Source organism: Bos grunniens, chromosome 9 (assembly GCF_055505025.1).
Source record: "Bos grunniens cultivar Pamir isolate PY7600 chromosome 9, Bosgru_T2T1.0, whole genome shotgun sequence".
Taxonomy (NCBI): Eukaryota; Metazoa; Chordata; class Mammalia; order Artiodactyla; family Bovidae; genus Bos; species Bos grunniens.
The window spans coordinates 87959971-87976192 of record NC_141173.1 but is presented as its reverse complement, the minus strand read 5'-3'; the positions used below and the strand labels follow the sequence as shown (position 1 = coordinate 87976192).

The window sequence follows — 16222 nt, the reverse complement described above, 5'->3', positions numbered from 1 at the left end:
CCACACTCCACCCCACTCCTCCCACACCACCCCTTGGCCCCCCTCCAGGAAACCCTGGAGCCAATACCCACCTTGCTAAGCCCTCCCTGCTGTCCTGAAGAGGTCGCCCTAATACTTACCACTACTTTCCACGGGATGGTTTGTTTTTTCAGTTAGCTTATTAACTGCGGGATTCAGACAGGGTCACATATTTTTTTTTCACATGTCCTGCCCTTGGCACTCTCCTTTCCATGTAGCTGATTCCTCTCCCCAATGTGTGTTAGGGCTACTGTACTGGCATCAGCATGTACCCTGGGGAAGTCCTCAGCCATAGTGGCTACAGAACATCAGGGGTTAAATGGAGACACCAGTGAGGATGGGGGAAGGGTGGAAAGACACTAAGTCTGGGGTCCCCTCTGCCTGTCCTGCCTTTCAGGGGACTTGAACCCCATGTCTTAGACACCAGGCTTTTGAGAGCTCCCTTCCTCCCTGTCTTAGTCCCATGGGATTGCTATAACAAGTAACCATACATTGGGTGGCTTACAAACAACAGGAAAGTTTTCCCCATGGTTCTGGAATCTGGCAAGTCCAAGATCAAGGCACTGGAAGATGTCTGGTTCACAGAGGGCTGTCTTCTCACGGTGCACTCACCTTGTGGAAGGGTGGAGGGAACACAGGGTCATTTTCTACAATGGTTCTCACCCATTATTTTGACTGTGTGGATCACAACAAACTCTGCTAAATTCTTAAAGAGATGGGAATACCAGACCACCTTATCTGCCTCCTGAGAAATCTGTATGTGGGTCAAGAAGCAGCAGTTAGAACCGGACATGGAACAACAGACTGGTTCCAAATTGGGAAAGGAGTACGTCAAGGCTGTATATTGTCACCCTGCTTACTTAACTTATATGCAGAGTACATCATGCTACATGCTTGGCTGGAAGAAGCACAAGCTGGAATCAAGACTGCCAGGAGAGATATCAATAACCTCAGATACGCAGACAACACCACCCTCACAGCAGAAAGGAAAGAGGAAGAAAAGAGCCTCTTGATGAAAGTGAAAGAGGAGAGTAAAAAAGCTGGCTTAAAACTCAACATTCAGAAAATAAAGATCATGGCATCTGGTCCCATTACTTCATGGCAAATAGATGGGGAAACAATGGAAACAGTGACAGACTTTATTTCCTTGGCCTCCAAACTCATTGCAGATGGTAACTGTAGCCTTGAAATTAAAAGATGCTTGCTCCTTGGAAGAAAAGCTATGACCAACCTAGATAGCATATTAAACAGCAAAGACATTATTTGGTGACAAAGGTTCATCTAGTCAAAGCTATGGTTTTTCCAGTAGTCATGTATAGGTGTAAGAGTTGGACCATAAAGAAAGCTGAGTGCCAAAGAATTGATGCTTTTGAACTGTGGTGTTGGAGAAGAGTCTTGAGAGTCCCTTGGACTGCAAGGAGATCAAACCAGTCAATTCTAAAAGAAATCATTCCTGATTATTCATTGGAAGGAATGATGCTGAAGCAGAAGTTTCAATACTTTGGCCACCTGATGTGAAGAACTCATTGGAAAAGACTCTGATGCTGGGAAAGATTGAAGGCAGGAGGAGAAGGGAACTACAGAGGATGAGATGGTTAAAAAGCATCACCAACTCAGTGGACATGAGTTTGACCAAGCTCCAGGATTTGGTGATGGAAAGGGAAGCCTGGTGTGCTGCAGTCCACAAGGCCACAAAGAGTCAGACATGACTGAGACTGAACTGAATTGAAAGGAACACATCAATCATTTCCCACACGCTCATCTTCTGATACCATCACATTCAGGGCCAAAGTTGCAACAGATGAATTTTGTGGGGCACATGAAGAGTGAGCCAGCACTCCCCATGCCAGCTAGTACCTGAGTTCTCTCACAGACACTTAACTTGGCTACAACTTCATTGTCACTCCAGCCCTGATGTGAGATGGAGGCTCCACAGAGGCATTGGAGAAACAGATTTTCCTTCATTATGAGAATAACAGGCCCAAATCCTTGCTTCTCTTGGAGGAAAATTAATGCCTTGAAGGCCTGCTCAGAACAGACCCAGACCCTGGGGGAGACATGGGGCAAGGACTCAGAACCTGAGGCCGTTCAGCTGGAGAATTGTGGGCCCAGGGTAAGAGGTGGGAACCAGGGCCTAGACACCACCAGGGGAAGGAGAATGTGTGTGTGCTTAGTAGCTCAGTCGTGTTCAACTCTTTGCGACATGGACTGTGGCCCACCAGGCTCCTCTGTCCGTGGGATTCTCCAGGCATGAATACTGGAGTGGGTTGCCATGCCCTCCTCCAGGGGAGCTTCCCAACACAGGGACTGAACCCAGGTCTCCCGCACAGTAGGCAGATTCTTTACGGTCTGAGCTATTGAGACACCATAGAAGCAACTTGACAATCGAAAAATGAATGGATAAAGAAGATGTGGCAGGGGCTTTCTGGTGGGACAGTGATAGGAATTCTCCTGCCAATACAGGGGACACAGGTTTGATCCCTGGTCAGGGAAGATCCCACATGCCACAGGACGACTAAACCCATGTGCTTTGGAAGCCCAGGCAAACTAGAGCCGGTGCTTTGCAACAAGAGGAGCCACTGCAATGAGAGGCCTGCGCACACCCACCTGCTCTGTCTCCTAAAGGCTGTCCTTGTTGCCCAGGAGGTGTCCTGGATCCTGGGGCCGAGACGCTTTAGCTCTTACTGCTCATTCTCTGACATTTATTCTCCTTCCCCCTTCAAGGAACCTCACACTGATCAGAATGGCCATACTGAAAAGTCTATGAGTCTGAGTAGGCTCCGGGACTTGATGATGGACAGGGAAGCCTGGCGTGCTGCAGTCCATGGGGTCACAAAAATTCGGACAGGACTGAGCGACTGAACTGAACTGAACTGAAGGAGGCAAAAACTGTAAAAACAGGTACCAAAGTTATTACTGGAGACATACAGAAAGAGTTCGTTTATTTAAGAGGGAAGCAAGGCAGAAATATACACCCAGAAAGGAGTGCAGGCGTCCTGAATGAGCAATACAAAGAAGCTAGGCTAGGGATTTAACATACACATACATGTCTCTATCTTCCCTGGTGGCTCAGTTGGTAAAGAATTTGCCTGCAATAGAAGAGACCCGGGTTCGATCCCCGGGTCAGGAAGATCCCCTGGAGAAGAAAATGGCAATCCACTCCAGTATCCCTTGCCTGAAGATTTCCATGAACAGACGAGCTGGCAGCTTACAGTCCATGGGATCCCAAAGAGTCCGACATGACTGTGTAACTAACCTTCTTTCACTTTCACTTCCATACATGCATCTTTTCTTCCCCAACTCCCCTTCCATCCCCACCCAGGCTGCCACATGACATTGAGCAGAGTTCTATGTGCTATACAGTAGGTCCTTGCTGGTTATCCATTTTAAATAAATCAGTGTGTACATGTTGATCCCAGACTCCCTAACTATCCCTTCCCCCTCATCCTTTCCCCCTGCAACCATAAATTCATTCTCTAAGTCTGTGAGTCTCCTTCTGGTTTGTAAGTAAGAGCACTTATATCACGACGTTTTTGATTCTGAGTGTGAAGGACCTCAGAAGGTGTTTCTGCTCCTCCGTCTGACGTATGTCGTTCAATATGACACTCTCCAGGTCCATCCATGTTGCTGCACAGGGCATTGTTTCATTCTTTCTGAGGCTGAGTAATACTGCCCTGTGTATATGTCCCACATCTTCTTTGCCCATTCATCTGTGGGTGACGTGTAGGTGGCTTCCAGGTCCCGGCTACTGTGAGCAGCGCTGCCGTGAACACAGGGTGCATGTGTCCTCTCAGACCATGTGTCCTCAGAATCGCCAGGGACATCGAATCTCATAAGATGGACAAAGGGTGACACGTCATGACCTCTCTTGGGCGTTAGAAAACAAAAATCTTAAATACTTCAAGTTTCCTGGAGTACTGAGATTTTTATTTAAATAGCACTAGCATAACAAATAGGCTTCCCCAGTGGCTCAGACGGTAAAGAATCCACTGTCAAGGCAGGAGACACAGAAGACGTGGGTTCAATCCCTGAGTTGGAGACGTCCCCTGAGAAGGAAACAGCAACCCACTTCAGTGTTCTTGCCTGGAGAATCCCATGGACAGAGGAGCCTGGCGGGCTACAGATCACGGGGTCACAAAGAGTTGGACATGACTGAGCGACTAACACAGCGACTAGGCATGATAAATTATTAAGGGAAACAGTCATAAATAAAACTTTGTTCTATTGAAAATAGGCTGAGGTGATTTCTCCAGACACAGAAACAATCCCTGAGTCCTGTAATAGCAGATGGTATTTTTCTTGCAATATCATTTGCAAGAACGAGGTCACGAGGCAGAGTCTAATTATCCACAAACTAGAATATGATGAAAAAATGTCCTGTTTGTGGAGATTTCTTCAAGGACTTGAGCATTTCAGTGCAGAAATTCCATCACTTAGCACCAGGACAAAGTGGCAAAATAAATTGTTTCTGTTTGTTTTTTTTTTAGAGACGCTGAGTAGGATTTCCCCAAATGTGATAAAGCCCATGAGATGATGCATCTACTGCGTAACTGTAACCGGAAAACAGACTCAGGATTCATGGAGTCTGATGTCCTGGATCTAAAGTGAAGAGCAGGAGAGAGGCACCTGTCGCGCTTCCTGGGAGCACCGTCGCCTGCAGAAAAGAAAGAGGCCTTGGTCCAGGAGGCTGAGGAACTCCTGTCACCTTCTTGGGGCTGCCCCTACCCAGGCCCCCTCCAGCCCCGCCCTCACTGAGGGGCTCCTATGTCCTCCACCCCCACCTCCACCCCAGGCCCAGCAGCTTCTTGTCATCTCCTTTTTCCTTCCTGCATCACAGAGTCACCCCAGGCTCTGACACCGCCTGCTTAGGCTCGGGACTGGAGCCAGTGAGGAATCAATTGGCTCCCTTTACTCAGGTCTGGATCCTCCCTGAGGGGGGCCTAAAGGACCAGGGAGCAGGTCCCTGGAGGAGGGTCTTTGCTTCCTGACAGCCTTGGGGGCCTGCAGGCAAACCTCCATCCTTTGCTCCCCTCCAATCTCTGAGCCAGCAGCACACAGAGCTCTCAGGACCAGGTTCCCTGCCCCCCATCTCTTCCTGGTCCCCCCAGCTGGGCGCCTCCACCCCAGCTCAGGCCCACCATCCCCAGGCACCTCTGCTCAAGGCAGGGCCGCTTAGTGATAGAGGCTCTGGGTCCCCAGGAGGCTGGTGACCTGCAGGCCACACTGAGTCAGAACTGCTGCTGCTCCAAGAGCACAGGCCTGGCCTCAGTCCTTCCCCCGTCTCTGCTGTGGGGCTCCTGCCTTACCTGCATGACCCAGGCCACTTCCTGTGAGAACAGGCCTTTGGAGTTGAGTCTGCAAAGGCCTTCCCACTCCTTCCTCCTGGGATGAGAGCCCGGCCCCTCTCATCTTGGCCCCTGGGTGGGTCCCCTCCCCGCTGACACATCATGTGGAGCCCCCTGCTGCTCTCAGCCCCCATGAGTCCTGCCCTCTCCCTGAGTGCCTGCTGTTCTCACACCACCTACCGGGGGCCCTGCCAGCCAGCAGTCTGTGCTCAGTCAGGGGTCTTGGCTGAACCCTTTAAGCATCAATAGGCCCTCGGCCTTCCCGTGCCCCAGCCACCCCTCACTTCCCATTGGCATCTGACATGAGGACCTTTCAGGACTGAGGCCTGATCTTGCCCGAATTCTGCTCTCAGGTGATATGGGGTCTTATTCACTGGCTCATTTCCAGGATGTGGAGGTTCAGTGAGGGGCAGGGGTTGGCTGGGATTCACCTTCCCTGGCCTCACACCAGGCCCTGTGCCCCTGCCTTCCCTCTGAATTCTGCCCTCAGTACCTGTTCTTGTAATGGATATAGGCTAAAACGATGATTATGACTAAACCGGCGAGAACCCCGGTGGTGATCCAGGCGATGTAAGTGCTGTCTGGGGCCATGGGCTGCACTGTAGAGGGTCCCGTGGTCGGTGATGCTGCAAGGAGAGTAAGAGTGAAGCCCTGGTCCAGACCCCAAGCTCGGCAGATGCCTGCTCACCCCCCTGACTCAGGTACCCCTACTGTGCAGAGAGTTTACACACATCACATGGAGGCCCCTGTGATAGATCCTCAGGTGAGATGGGGGGAAGGGAGGAGCCCAGTCCTCACGGGGCTCTGACAGCTAATGGGGGAGCAAGGTTTCCAACACAGCCACTCAGTCCTGCTGTGACATCAGAGACGGTGACCTGAGGATGGAGTCCTCAGGAGCTGACAGCAGGGGTGGTATTGACACTTTTCCAGAAGTAGGATTGGTGACATCTAAAAGAAGATTCTGGAAAGAGGGAACAGTAAGAAAGAGATTGGGATCACAGAGATGTTCTCATTTTTAGGATCCGTGGGAATCCATGTTCACTCGTCCAAAGGCCTGTGCTGTGAGGAGAGACATCAGGAGCTGGAAGAGGAAGGAGGATGACAGAGCATCCCGGGGCCATTGTTCTCCCAGGACAGCTCACCTCTGACTGATCATTTTCACACACACAGAGGGGTGGGTCCATATCACCATGAGAGAACTACCACTTTCTCCTACTCTTCTCACTTACCCTCGGTCTTCAACATTTTCTCCCAGCGCAGCAAGAAATCCTGATACCAGCGCTGACAGTCTCCCATGGAGACCTTCTTGAAGAACTCCGTCACAGCTCTGTCATTCTCCCACTTCTCTTTCATCCACCTCCCTTTAGAATGAACCATTGTCCAGTGTCCATTTTCCGAATCAAAGAGGAGGCACAGTTGTCCATTGAAGCCAAACTCCCAGGATGCACTGGTGTGTCCGTTGTCTTCTCGCCAGCATGTCATCCTGGCCTGCAGGGTCAGAGGGCCTGACCCCACCGAGGAAAAGAAAGAGCTCAGCCTCTGAGCTTGAGAGATTCTTTGCCCAACCTGGGTCCACCTCCCCTGGGCCCAGCTAATCTGGCCCTGGTCTCTCCTGCAACAGCTGCTCTTTCCATTGGACTACTAGGCAGGGACAATATCCTTTTTTTTTTTTTAACCCCAAAACAGTGGATGCAGCTAAGCCCCCAGTCTACTCCTCCTGCATTTGGACTTTCTAACTCACCCTCGTCTATGTGTTTCTCCGGTGTAACGTCAGGCATCTGCTCCTTGAGCAAGTCTCCAATGTCTCTGAGTGTGTCAGTCTGTGTTTCCCAAGCGTTCATACTTTTCACTTCCTCTCCCAATGGACTCATGTACTTGATATTAGCTCTACCACAGTCATAGGAGAGAAAGACCTTTTGATCAACTTCTCCTTGAACCTCACACCATGGCTGACCATCTCTGGGCCGAGGATCGATGGTGACATTATAGGAAAGAGAATGAGCGTCTGTGAAGGCAAAACACAGTGAGGGTGAGGTTGGGGAAAAAGACCCTGAGGCCCCTTCCCCCATTTATGTGAGAGCAGAGTAAAGTGCAGGGCTGGGCTGACAGAGCAATGACACCCCACAACACACACCACACAGCCAGTGCCCCTCCTCTCCTTGTGGAGAAGGAGGAGTCCCCTGCCTGGCAAATTTCACACATCCTGGGTGCGTCCCCACCAGGTCTGTTCCCAGCATCGTAACCTTTGCAGAGACGTGCCAGGCTGCTATGCAGGAAAAGCCTAGATGACAGAGGACTGTCAGAATCTAACCCCGTGTCCTGTGAGAGATGGGGAGCCTGTGGGGATGCTCCTGAGGAAGCAGGATGACAGGGAGAGGGGCAAAGAGGGGATGGGTGAGCACAGAACCCCAAGTTGGTGAAGGGAGAGTTCACAACTAGGGGTCACAGGACTTAGCAAGGCCGGGGAGACACTGCTGATCTCCCATTAGGATGGGTCTTGGAAGCCTGGAGAAAGGCCTGGCCCACCTGGCATGAAAGAGAAAATCCAGAACTTCTGAGGCAGGTGGTAGAGGAGGGGATCATCTGCCAGGGGGACATGGTATGAAAGGGCAGGAAAGTGTCCAGGCCACCAGGCGCCATGGGAAAGCCTGATGGACTCCATGGAGCCTGAGAGGAAAGCACAGATGAGAAGCATCTCCAATAGTTCAAGGATGACTATTGGAAATCAGGGATAGTGGTAGGAGACCGTGTTCCTGTGGGCTTCCGGCAGGAACAGGGATGGAAAATGGGGAAAGATCAGATTCCAGGTGGAGTGTTGTATGTCAGGAGCACAGTTGGTACAACGGTCAAAGTGATTAGTGAAAGTCACTCAGTCATGTCTGACTCTTGTGACCCCCATGGACTATACAGTCCATGGAATTCTCCAGGCCAGAATACTGCGGTGGGTAGCCTTTCCTTTCTCCAGAGGATCTTCCCGACCCGGAATCAAACCCAGGTCTCCTGCATTGCAGGCGGATTTGTTACCAGCTGAGCCACAAGGGAAGCCCAAGGATACTGGAGTGGCTAGCCTATCCCTTCTCCAGCAGATCTTCCCGACGCAGGAATCAAACTGGGGTCTCCTGTGTTGCAGGTGGATTCTTTACCAACTGAGCTATCAGGGAAGCTGAAAGTGATTAGAGAGTCCCAATGCCAGCCAGGGCCTGACTGCAGAGAGTACAATGCTGGCTCATAGCACAGGGTGATCCTAGAGGCAGAGAGATGGTCAGTGAACCTGGATGCAAACTGCTTGATTGAGAGACAGAAAACAAGGAGAGACAAACACAAGACTGGATGATCAGTAGGCTGAAAGCAGCCATCCCTACCAAACATCCCTACCAAAATTTCCAGAACTGAGCTACTTCTCAGAAGGCATCACCAGAGAAAGAAGCCACGTCCCAGTGAGGAGGGCCCTTTCATCACCACAGCAAGTGCAGAAGTCCTTCCATACTCTCCCGATGAGCCACACGGTTATTTACTGGGGCAACTAACTCCAATACTTTGGCCACCTGATGTGAAGAACTGACTCATTGGAAAAGACCCTGATGCTGGGAAAGATTGAAGGCCAGAGGAAAGGGGACGACAGAGGATGGGACAGTTGGATGCCTTCACTAATGCGATATACATGAGTTAGAGTAAGCTCTGGGAGTTGGTGATGGACAGGGAAGCCTGGCGTGCTGCAGTCCATGGGGTGGCAAAGAGTCAGACACAACTGAGTGATTGAACTGAACTGGAAGTGCAGAAGGAGAAACTACTCCCACATTCATATGGGACCCAGTGTGTTACTAACACCACACACAGGAACGGTAGCATGATCATGGCCCCCGTGCTGTGAAGCAATGCTCTGAGGACCAGGCAATTAATAGACACCTGTGCCAGGTCCTGCTGACAGTGGTTATCTCTGGGTCCACAGGTCCACTCAGTGTCCATTGCACACGTCCTGGGCTTCTGACATGAATGCACAGTCTGTGTTGTTAGTAAACTGCCATGGGTGAGGTACCATAGTCGTGGATTCCACATTCATTCTTCTCACCCTGACTCCCCATCCCCCGATAGTACATGGAGACAGTATCATCTCCTGGAGGAAATAATGGAAATGAGTACCAACCTACAGTCTCTCTAGGCCTGCAGAGCTGTGGTCCCTATCTTATCTCCACTGAATTACCACTGAGGTCCTAGGTTCCCTCTGATGGTACATATGACACATTTCAGGCTTCACAGACCCTAGGTCTCTGCTGCAACTGCTGTCCTGGCACAAAAGCAGTCACAATTGATGAATGATGAGTGTGGCTGGACCTGCTTCTTGGGCAGATGACCCAACAGAACCGGTGACATCATAGCTTCCTGTGTTCAAAAAGGTGCTACATGCTGTAGGTGGCATTTTACTTGGAGGCTCACAACACAGACTCCTGGTGTCCTGAAGAAAGGACATACCACTTGCAGTGAGAAAGCCCATACCATTCAGTGCAGCTCCTGGTATGGTCCTGGGGCCTGGCAGAGACAAGGCCTCTGGTCATGGAATGTCAGAGTTGCCCATCATGATCTGGGTTCACCAACCCCAACCATTAGTTCAGATAGGCCAGCCGTCATAGGATAGAAGTGATTATGTGGCTTGGCATAACCAGGGCTACAGGGAACAAATAAGATGTGCCAGCAGGTGACCTAGGCCTGACACCAGAGTTGATACAGGTATGCTCACACCTGTGGCTTCATGCAGTGCCCCCTATGGCTCCTTGAAGCAAGGAAGCCAGACTATAGCAGAGGGGGTGCATTAGCCCATAACAGCCAGATCCACACTCCTATCACAGTCCCACCACCAGAAGCTACAAGGCAGGACACGGTAAGTTTCTGGTTCATAAACAGACAACTGAGGCAGCTCTTGGATGCTTCTCTACGGGATGGGTCACTCATTCCTGGGGTCAGAAACCAGGACAGTGGACAAGTCTGGTTCTCAGTTGATTTACACATTATATTTGGCTCCTGCTGCTCCACAAATACGGAAGCTCCTTTTGCACCCAGAGACAGATACCAAATGGCCTAAAGAGACCTCGAGATTTACTTTCTTCTGCAGAAAAAAAATCTGTCAACTCCTACCTTAATCAATAACCATTATAGGCTGCTGCTGTCCCAATTCCTAGACACTATGAATGTGGGACCAAAGGGTAGAAGTGGGGATGCCCAGCCTCACCCTCGAGCCATGTGTCACATTCTGGGAAACCCTGTTCCCGTCCCTCCTAAGTTAGGTCCTGGGGGTCTGGTCGGGGGTTTTGCTGGGTGAATTATCAGACAGAGGGATAAGATGCCAGTTGAGAGAGGGCATGTTTAGATTCTCTTCAAGAGATAGGAAGCTGTTGGAGGCCCTGGGCTTCTTGGGACCATGGAAAAGTGGGTAATAAATGGTCTTGTAACCAAAAGGGCTCTAGGGGGCCTTAGTGGGAAAGACCTGCCCCCTCCCCCATGGTCTCTGTCTGCCTCTTGTTTGTAGAAAAGTTTCAGTCAGCCAGGCCTCCTGTGAGTCTCAAAACAGTGGTTTACGAGTTAAGGATTAGAATATGTGAAGATGGAGAAACGAATACTCCTTGTGCTGGGAAACTGGTAACAATTTAGACTGTGACCAGCCACATAGCAGTGTCATGAAATTATCAGTTCCCTGAAAGATAACAAAGAGCTGACACAAGCCTCAAGTTGTTTCTACAGAAAGCAGACCTCCAGCACATAAAAACTGCTGGCTGCAAACACGCAGAACCCCAGACTGGTTGGAACCATAATTTGGTGGTGCGCAAACGTTCGCCTTGTGCCAACCACCCTGACTGTGCTCAAGACGCTGACGCGCCCGCAGCCGCCACCTCTGCCCCCTTTCTAACCTGGAAACTTGGAGGCGGTCTGAAAACATTAGGTCACTATTTCCCAGGGCTCCTGAACAAACCAGCTTCTCCTTTTCCACCACTTGTTAACTTCACCAGTGGTAGCATATGAGTCATAACCAGCTTCAATTAGTAACAGCCTGAGCTGTCTGGGAGGAGCTTTGACTCCAGGGAGGTGCTGATCAATGGCTAGGCATTGACAGCCTTCCGTTCAATGCATATGTAATTTTTCTTTTAATAAATTGAATTCTTTAATTTTTTCAAGTGTGTTTAAAAATCCATTTTATACTTAAGCCAGCCTTGAAGATAAGCACAAAATCTGTCTACTTTTTTTTTTTTTTTTACCCAACACAACTCAGGCACCCATTCTGTGCAGGTGTGATAAAAGGTATTCTTAACCTTAAAACATGATTGCACCTTCTGGAATTGTGTTATCTCCTTTTCCAGAAAGTAAAAATAAATAAAATCACCATTGTTTACTATTGACCTGCCCCAAATCCACTTCTGGCTCTGAGAAATGCTGCTTCTGCTGCTGCTACTGCTGCTGCTAAGTCGCTTCAGTCGTGTCCGACTCTGTGTGACCCCATAGATGGCAGCCCACCAGGCTCCCCCGTCCCTGGGATTCTCCAGGCAAGAATACTGGAGTGGGTTGCCATGTCCTTCTCCAATGCATGAAAGTGAAAGTGAAGTCTCCCAGTCGTGTCTGACTCTTAGCAACCCCATGGACTGCAGCCTACCAGGCTCCTCCATCCATGGGATTTTCCAGGCAAGAGTACTGGAGTGGGGTGCCATATGCTAGGATCTGCCAAATTTAAGATGTTTCAGTGAATTCTGCTGCTACTTTCCCCAAAGTAAGAAGGCAGAACCCCTCTTTATTAAAAAAATAAAATAAAAAGGCAATTTTTCATGAAAGAGTAGTTTCTGTTTCTACTGTATTTTCCTCTTTTTTTCCTTCTATCTTTTTTCTTCCTCCAACACTGCCTTTTCCTGTACAAGGCAACAGCATTTTTTCACTTTTCTTTTCCTAAGACAAAGTATTTTATCTTTTAGACAAATAATTCCCAAGACTAGTAATAAATATTAAAAAAGAAGAAGAAGAAGAAGAAGAAAGAAACTTAAGGGTTTCCCTGGTGGCTCAGCAGGTAATGAATCCACCTGCAATGCAGGAGACCCCAGTGCAATTCCTGAGTCAGAAAGATCTCCTGGAAAAGGGAGAGGCTACCCACTCCAGTATTCTTGAGCTTCCCTGGTGCCTTAGATGGTAAAGAATCCACCTGCAATGTGGAAGACCTGGGTTCGATCCCTGGGTTGGGAAGATCCCCTAGAGAAGGGAAAGGCTACCCATTCTAGTATTCAACCCTGGAGAATTTCAGGGACTGTATAGTCCATGGGGTCGCAAAGAGTCAGACACGACTGAGCAACTAAGCCCAGCACATTCAAGGGTGAATCAACTACATTACTTTGATGAAGTAAAAACTAAAAAGCACTTGGCACTAAGCTAGTCCAAGTATTTGTGCTGAAACAATTTTAAAAACTATTTATTTTATAACACTGTTTAAAAATTTCTTGGTCAAAAAATTTATACAGACATTTTCAGTTCAACCTAATGAAAGTGATATCTAGAAAATATTCCACATCATTAAGTCTGTCTTAGAAAGTTCAGATGCTATGGCATTCCTAAGGCACAGTGTTCTGGAAGACAATGTGCTTCTGCGGTGCTGGGTGATGTATGTGACTGGCCGGCTCCACGTGGGCCTCAGCAGGCACCGTCCCCCTGATGCTGGGGGACTGTGAGAGGACAGTCAGACACAGACCCCCAGGGCTGCATGGAACCCTGTGAGACACTGGGCCAGCTGCTGGAACTGGGCTTCTCCTCCGAATCTAAGGCCCAGCACAAGCCATCACAGCAAATGGTTCATCAGGACAGTTGATAGGCTGGGCTATTTGATGACCTTCTTTCATATCTCTAAAGAGTCGACATCCGTGTAGGGTATTTGACCCAGAGCCATGAGCTCCTACACTATCACTCTGAAGGCCCACACATCACTAGCATTGGAGAACTAAAAAACATTATTTTTTTCATATCTATCTTTTTTTGGCTGTATTGGGTCTAAGTTGTGGCACTTGGGATCTTTTTGCAGCATGAAGACTCTTAGTTGCAACATGCTGACTTCTTAGTTGTAGCATGTGGGATCCAGTTCCCCGACCAAGGATCGAACCGGGCCCCTTCATTGGGAGTGTGGAGTCTTAGCAACTAAATCACCAGGGAAGTCTGGAGACCTCATTCTTAACCAGACATTCATGAGCCATCCATTGATCCCACGTTTTAATTGTCCTCCAGACAGTGAGAGTCCATGGGGAACAAGACTCTGGAGAGGGGCTATCTGTACTCTTAATTTGAGGTTGTCATCAATGGCAGAGCTCCTAGTAGCCAGGTCTTTGTGGAGGGCTTCTCTTCTGACCAGGTAATCCATTCCACAGGCAATCTGACCTTGTGGACCAGGTCCTGTTGAGAAATTGCCTGAGGATTATTGGCCTCTACTAATTTGTACTGCAGGCTCCCCTGGTGGCTCAGACAGTAAAGAATCTGCCTGCAATTCAGGAGACCCGAGTTTGATCCCTGGGCTGGAAAGATCACCTGGAGAAGGGAATGGCCACTCACTCCATTATTCTTGCCTGAAGAATTCCTTGGACAGAAGAGTTTGACTGACTAATACACACACAGACACACAATTTGCAATGCTGTGAAAACTATTTACGATTCTCCCAATTCATGTAAGGCAATATCACCAGGGGTTTTCTCTATCTTCTATACACACAAGGGAAATAGGAGGAAGATTTCTCTGATGAAGATCTCACAGCTTGCAACGTTCAGGGAGTATTGTCACCTGAATTTCAGAAGCTTAATCTCTGTTTTTACAAATGATTGCTGTTCTTTATTTGGATCTTTTTCATCTACATAAATCCCATGGAAAATACGCCCTAAACTACCTTCTTGGAGTACATCCTCTCCATGGATAGAATTATCCTCTCCTTGGATATTTCAATATCCTTCAGCTTAGCTCTGGCCTCCAAAAGAGGGGCACTTCTCAAGACACTCCTCTACCCACCCACAAGGTAGGATAATGGGATGGAAGTACCATTGTTGGGTGTGTCTCCTCTCAGACATGGAACATGTCTGAGACATGGCTGAGACAACCCTTGGGAACTATTGGACACTGATGCTGTCTTCCAGTTCAATTCTTGTCACACTATGAAGGTGCAAAACAGCTAATATTATTACTACAAGAAATATAACTGCAGGGCAAACCCCTGTGCTGATACAAAACACACGGGTAGAAGAAGCTGGAGCTGCATGAACAGGATCATAAATAGTTCTGCTTTTTTTAACACATTTTCCTTCCTTTCAAATTTTTGAAGAAGGGAAGTTTTTGAAGAATTTACTGTCAAGTTGAGCTGCATTTAGTATCATAACCTCATCATCTACTTTGCAGAAAAGGAGAGCTAGAGCCAAATCACTGATACAGTGCGTGGAAATACCCCCACCCCGTTGCTACTCGCACCCCCACCCCCAACAAGCAGAAATGCTGACCTGGGGCAGGTCCATGAAACTGTCTACCTGGAAACCTGCTTATATTCAACTTGGACTCTGCAGGCCAAGTGAAAGGCAGGACATCTGTTTCGCTGGGTACGAACAGGTTAAAGGATAGACGTAGTGTCCAACAAGATCACTTCTCTAATAAAAAAAAGTTCTGCATCTAAACCAATGAGCCAGGGCACCTGGTCCCTGATCAGGAAAAGGCTCACACCCGCCTCCGGGGTCGGGGATGGAGCGGCGCCGCGGAGCCCAGGGGTCGGGGGTGCAGCCGCGCAGCGGAGCCCGGGATCTGGGAACGAACCGCGCCGCGGAGCCCGGGCCGGGGAAGGAACCGCGCCGCGGAGCCCGAGGATCACGGGTGGGGCCGCGCAGCGGAGCCTCGGGTTCGGAGAGGAGCCGAACCACGGAGTCTCGGGAATCCGGGAGGAGCCGCGCCGCGGAGCCCCGGGATCGCGGGTGGAGACGCACCGCGGAGTCTCGGGGATCTGAGAGGTGCAGCGCCGCGAAGCCCCGGGATCGCGGGTGGAGCCGCACCGCGGAGTCTCGGTGGTCCCGGATGCAGCCGCGCCGCGGAGCCCAGAGATCGGGGAGGAGCCGCGCCGCGGAGTCCACGGGCCGGGAGTGGAGCCAGCAGCTGCGGCTCGGACAAGAGCAACTCAAGCACGTTTCAGCCGGGAGGGCGCGGCCGCCGCCGCCTGGGCACCCGGGTCTGCTCTGCGTTTATAACTTACGGCCGGGAAAGAGCGCTGGTCCTTCAAGGGCCGGGAGATGGAGGGACCAGAAGGGTCTCTGTTGCACAGGTCGGGGCGGGAGGGTGTGCTTTTCGGGGTGGGTCTGGGTCCCTTCTCCCCGGGAAGGCTGACTGGTCCCAAACGGCCCTGCTCCAGGGCTCCCACTTCCCAGGGGGCGGGCTGGACCCTTGGGGGGTTTCAACCGCACTTCCTGCCGCGCCCCAGCCCCCTCTTCTCCCAGCGTCACCTCCCAAACTCCCGGCATTACTACTACACCCAAGGTATCCCTGTTCTGGCCCAGAGAGCCGGCAAGAAGCCAGGAGGAGCCACCGAGGAGCAAAGGGGCCTAGGGAAGGGAAAGAGGAGGGAGCGGCGGCGACACGCTGCAAGAAGTTTCGCGAAGCCCCACGGACACCACCCCCATCCCCTTTCCGGGTCAGAACCCATCCAACCTCCTCGCGTTCCCCCGCAGGTTCATCCCCAAACTCACCGCTGGATGTCCCGCTCAACAACACAATCAGAAGCAAAACGAGGAAGCCAAGACTGCTCTTGGAGCCACCCATTTCTCCCTTTGCCACCTGGATCCCAATTTTGCAGGAGTGCGAGGCTGCCAAGTCAGAACCCGCGATC

General features: G+C 50.3%; 1 protein-coding gene, 1 long non-coding RNA gene and 1 pseudogene across 2 annotated transcripts; 1 reads left to right on the top strand and 2 right to left on the bottom strand.

Annotated features, from left to right (window-relative positions):
* The first annotated feature begins 30 nt into the window (after positions 1-30).
* Positions 31-5924, top strand: LOC147366311 (uncharacterized). The gene is made up of 2 exons (XR_015133315.1): positions 31-2919; positions 4506-5924. It is a non-coding gene; the product is annotated as an uncharacterized LOC147366311 (long non-coding RNA).
* LOC147366309 (UL16-binding protein 1-like) lies at positions 2944-16217 on the bottom strand. The gene is made up of 5 exons (XM_086318288.1): positions 16083-16217; positions 7105-7368; positions 6593-6868; positions 5857-5989; positions 2944-4672 (listed from the first exon to the last, which is right to left on the bottom strand). The coding sequence occupies exons 1-5, from the start codon at positions 16153-16155 to the stop codon at positions 4618-4620; spliced, it is 801 nt and encodes a 266-aa protein (XP_086174414.1). The 5' UTR covers positions 16156-16217; the 3' UTR covers positions 2944-4617.
* On the bottom strand, positions 13066-14725 carry LOC147366310 (inactive tyrosine-protein kinase RYK pseudogene; annotated as a pseudogene).
* Positions 16218-16222: the final 5 nt, after the last annotated feature.

Bases quoted from the DNA above. Each gene is read 5' to 3' on its own strand.
- LOC147366309 (XM_086318288.1), bottom strand. From the start codon at position 16,155: ATGGGTGGCTCCAAGAGCAGTCTTGGCTTCCTCGTTTTGCTTCTGATT. The intron at 7,369-16,082 runs GTGAGTTTGGGG...TTGCCTTCACAG, and splicing joins GTTGAGCGGGACATCCAGCG to ACGCTCATTCTCTTTCCTAT. The intron at 6,869-7,104 runs GTGAGTTAGAAA...CGGTGGGGTCAG, and splicing joins GGAGAAACACATAGACGAGG to GCCCTCTGACCCTGCAGGCC.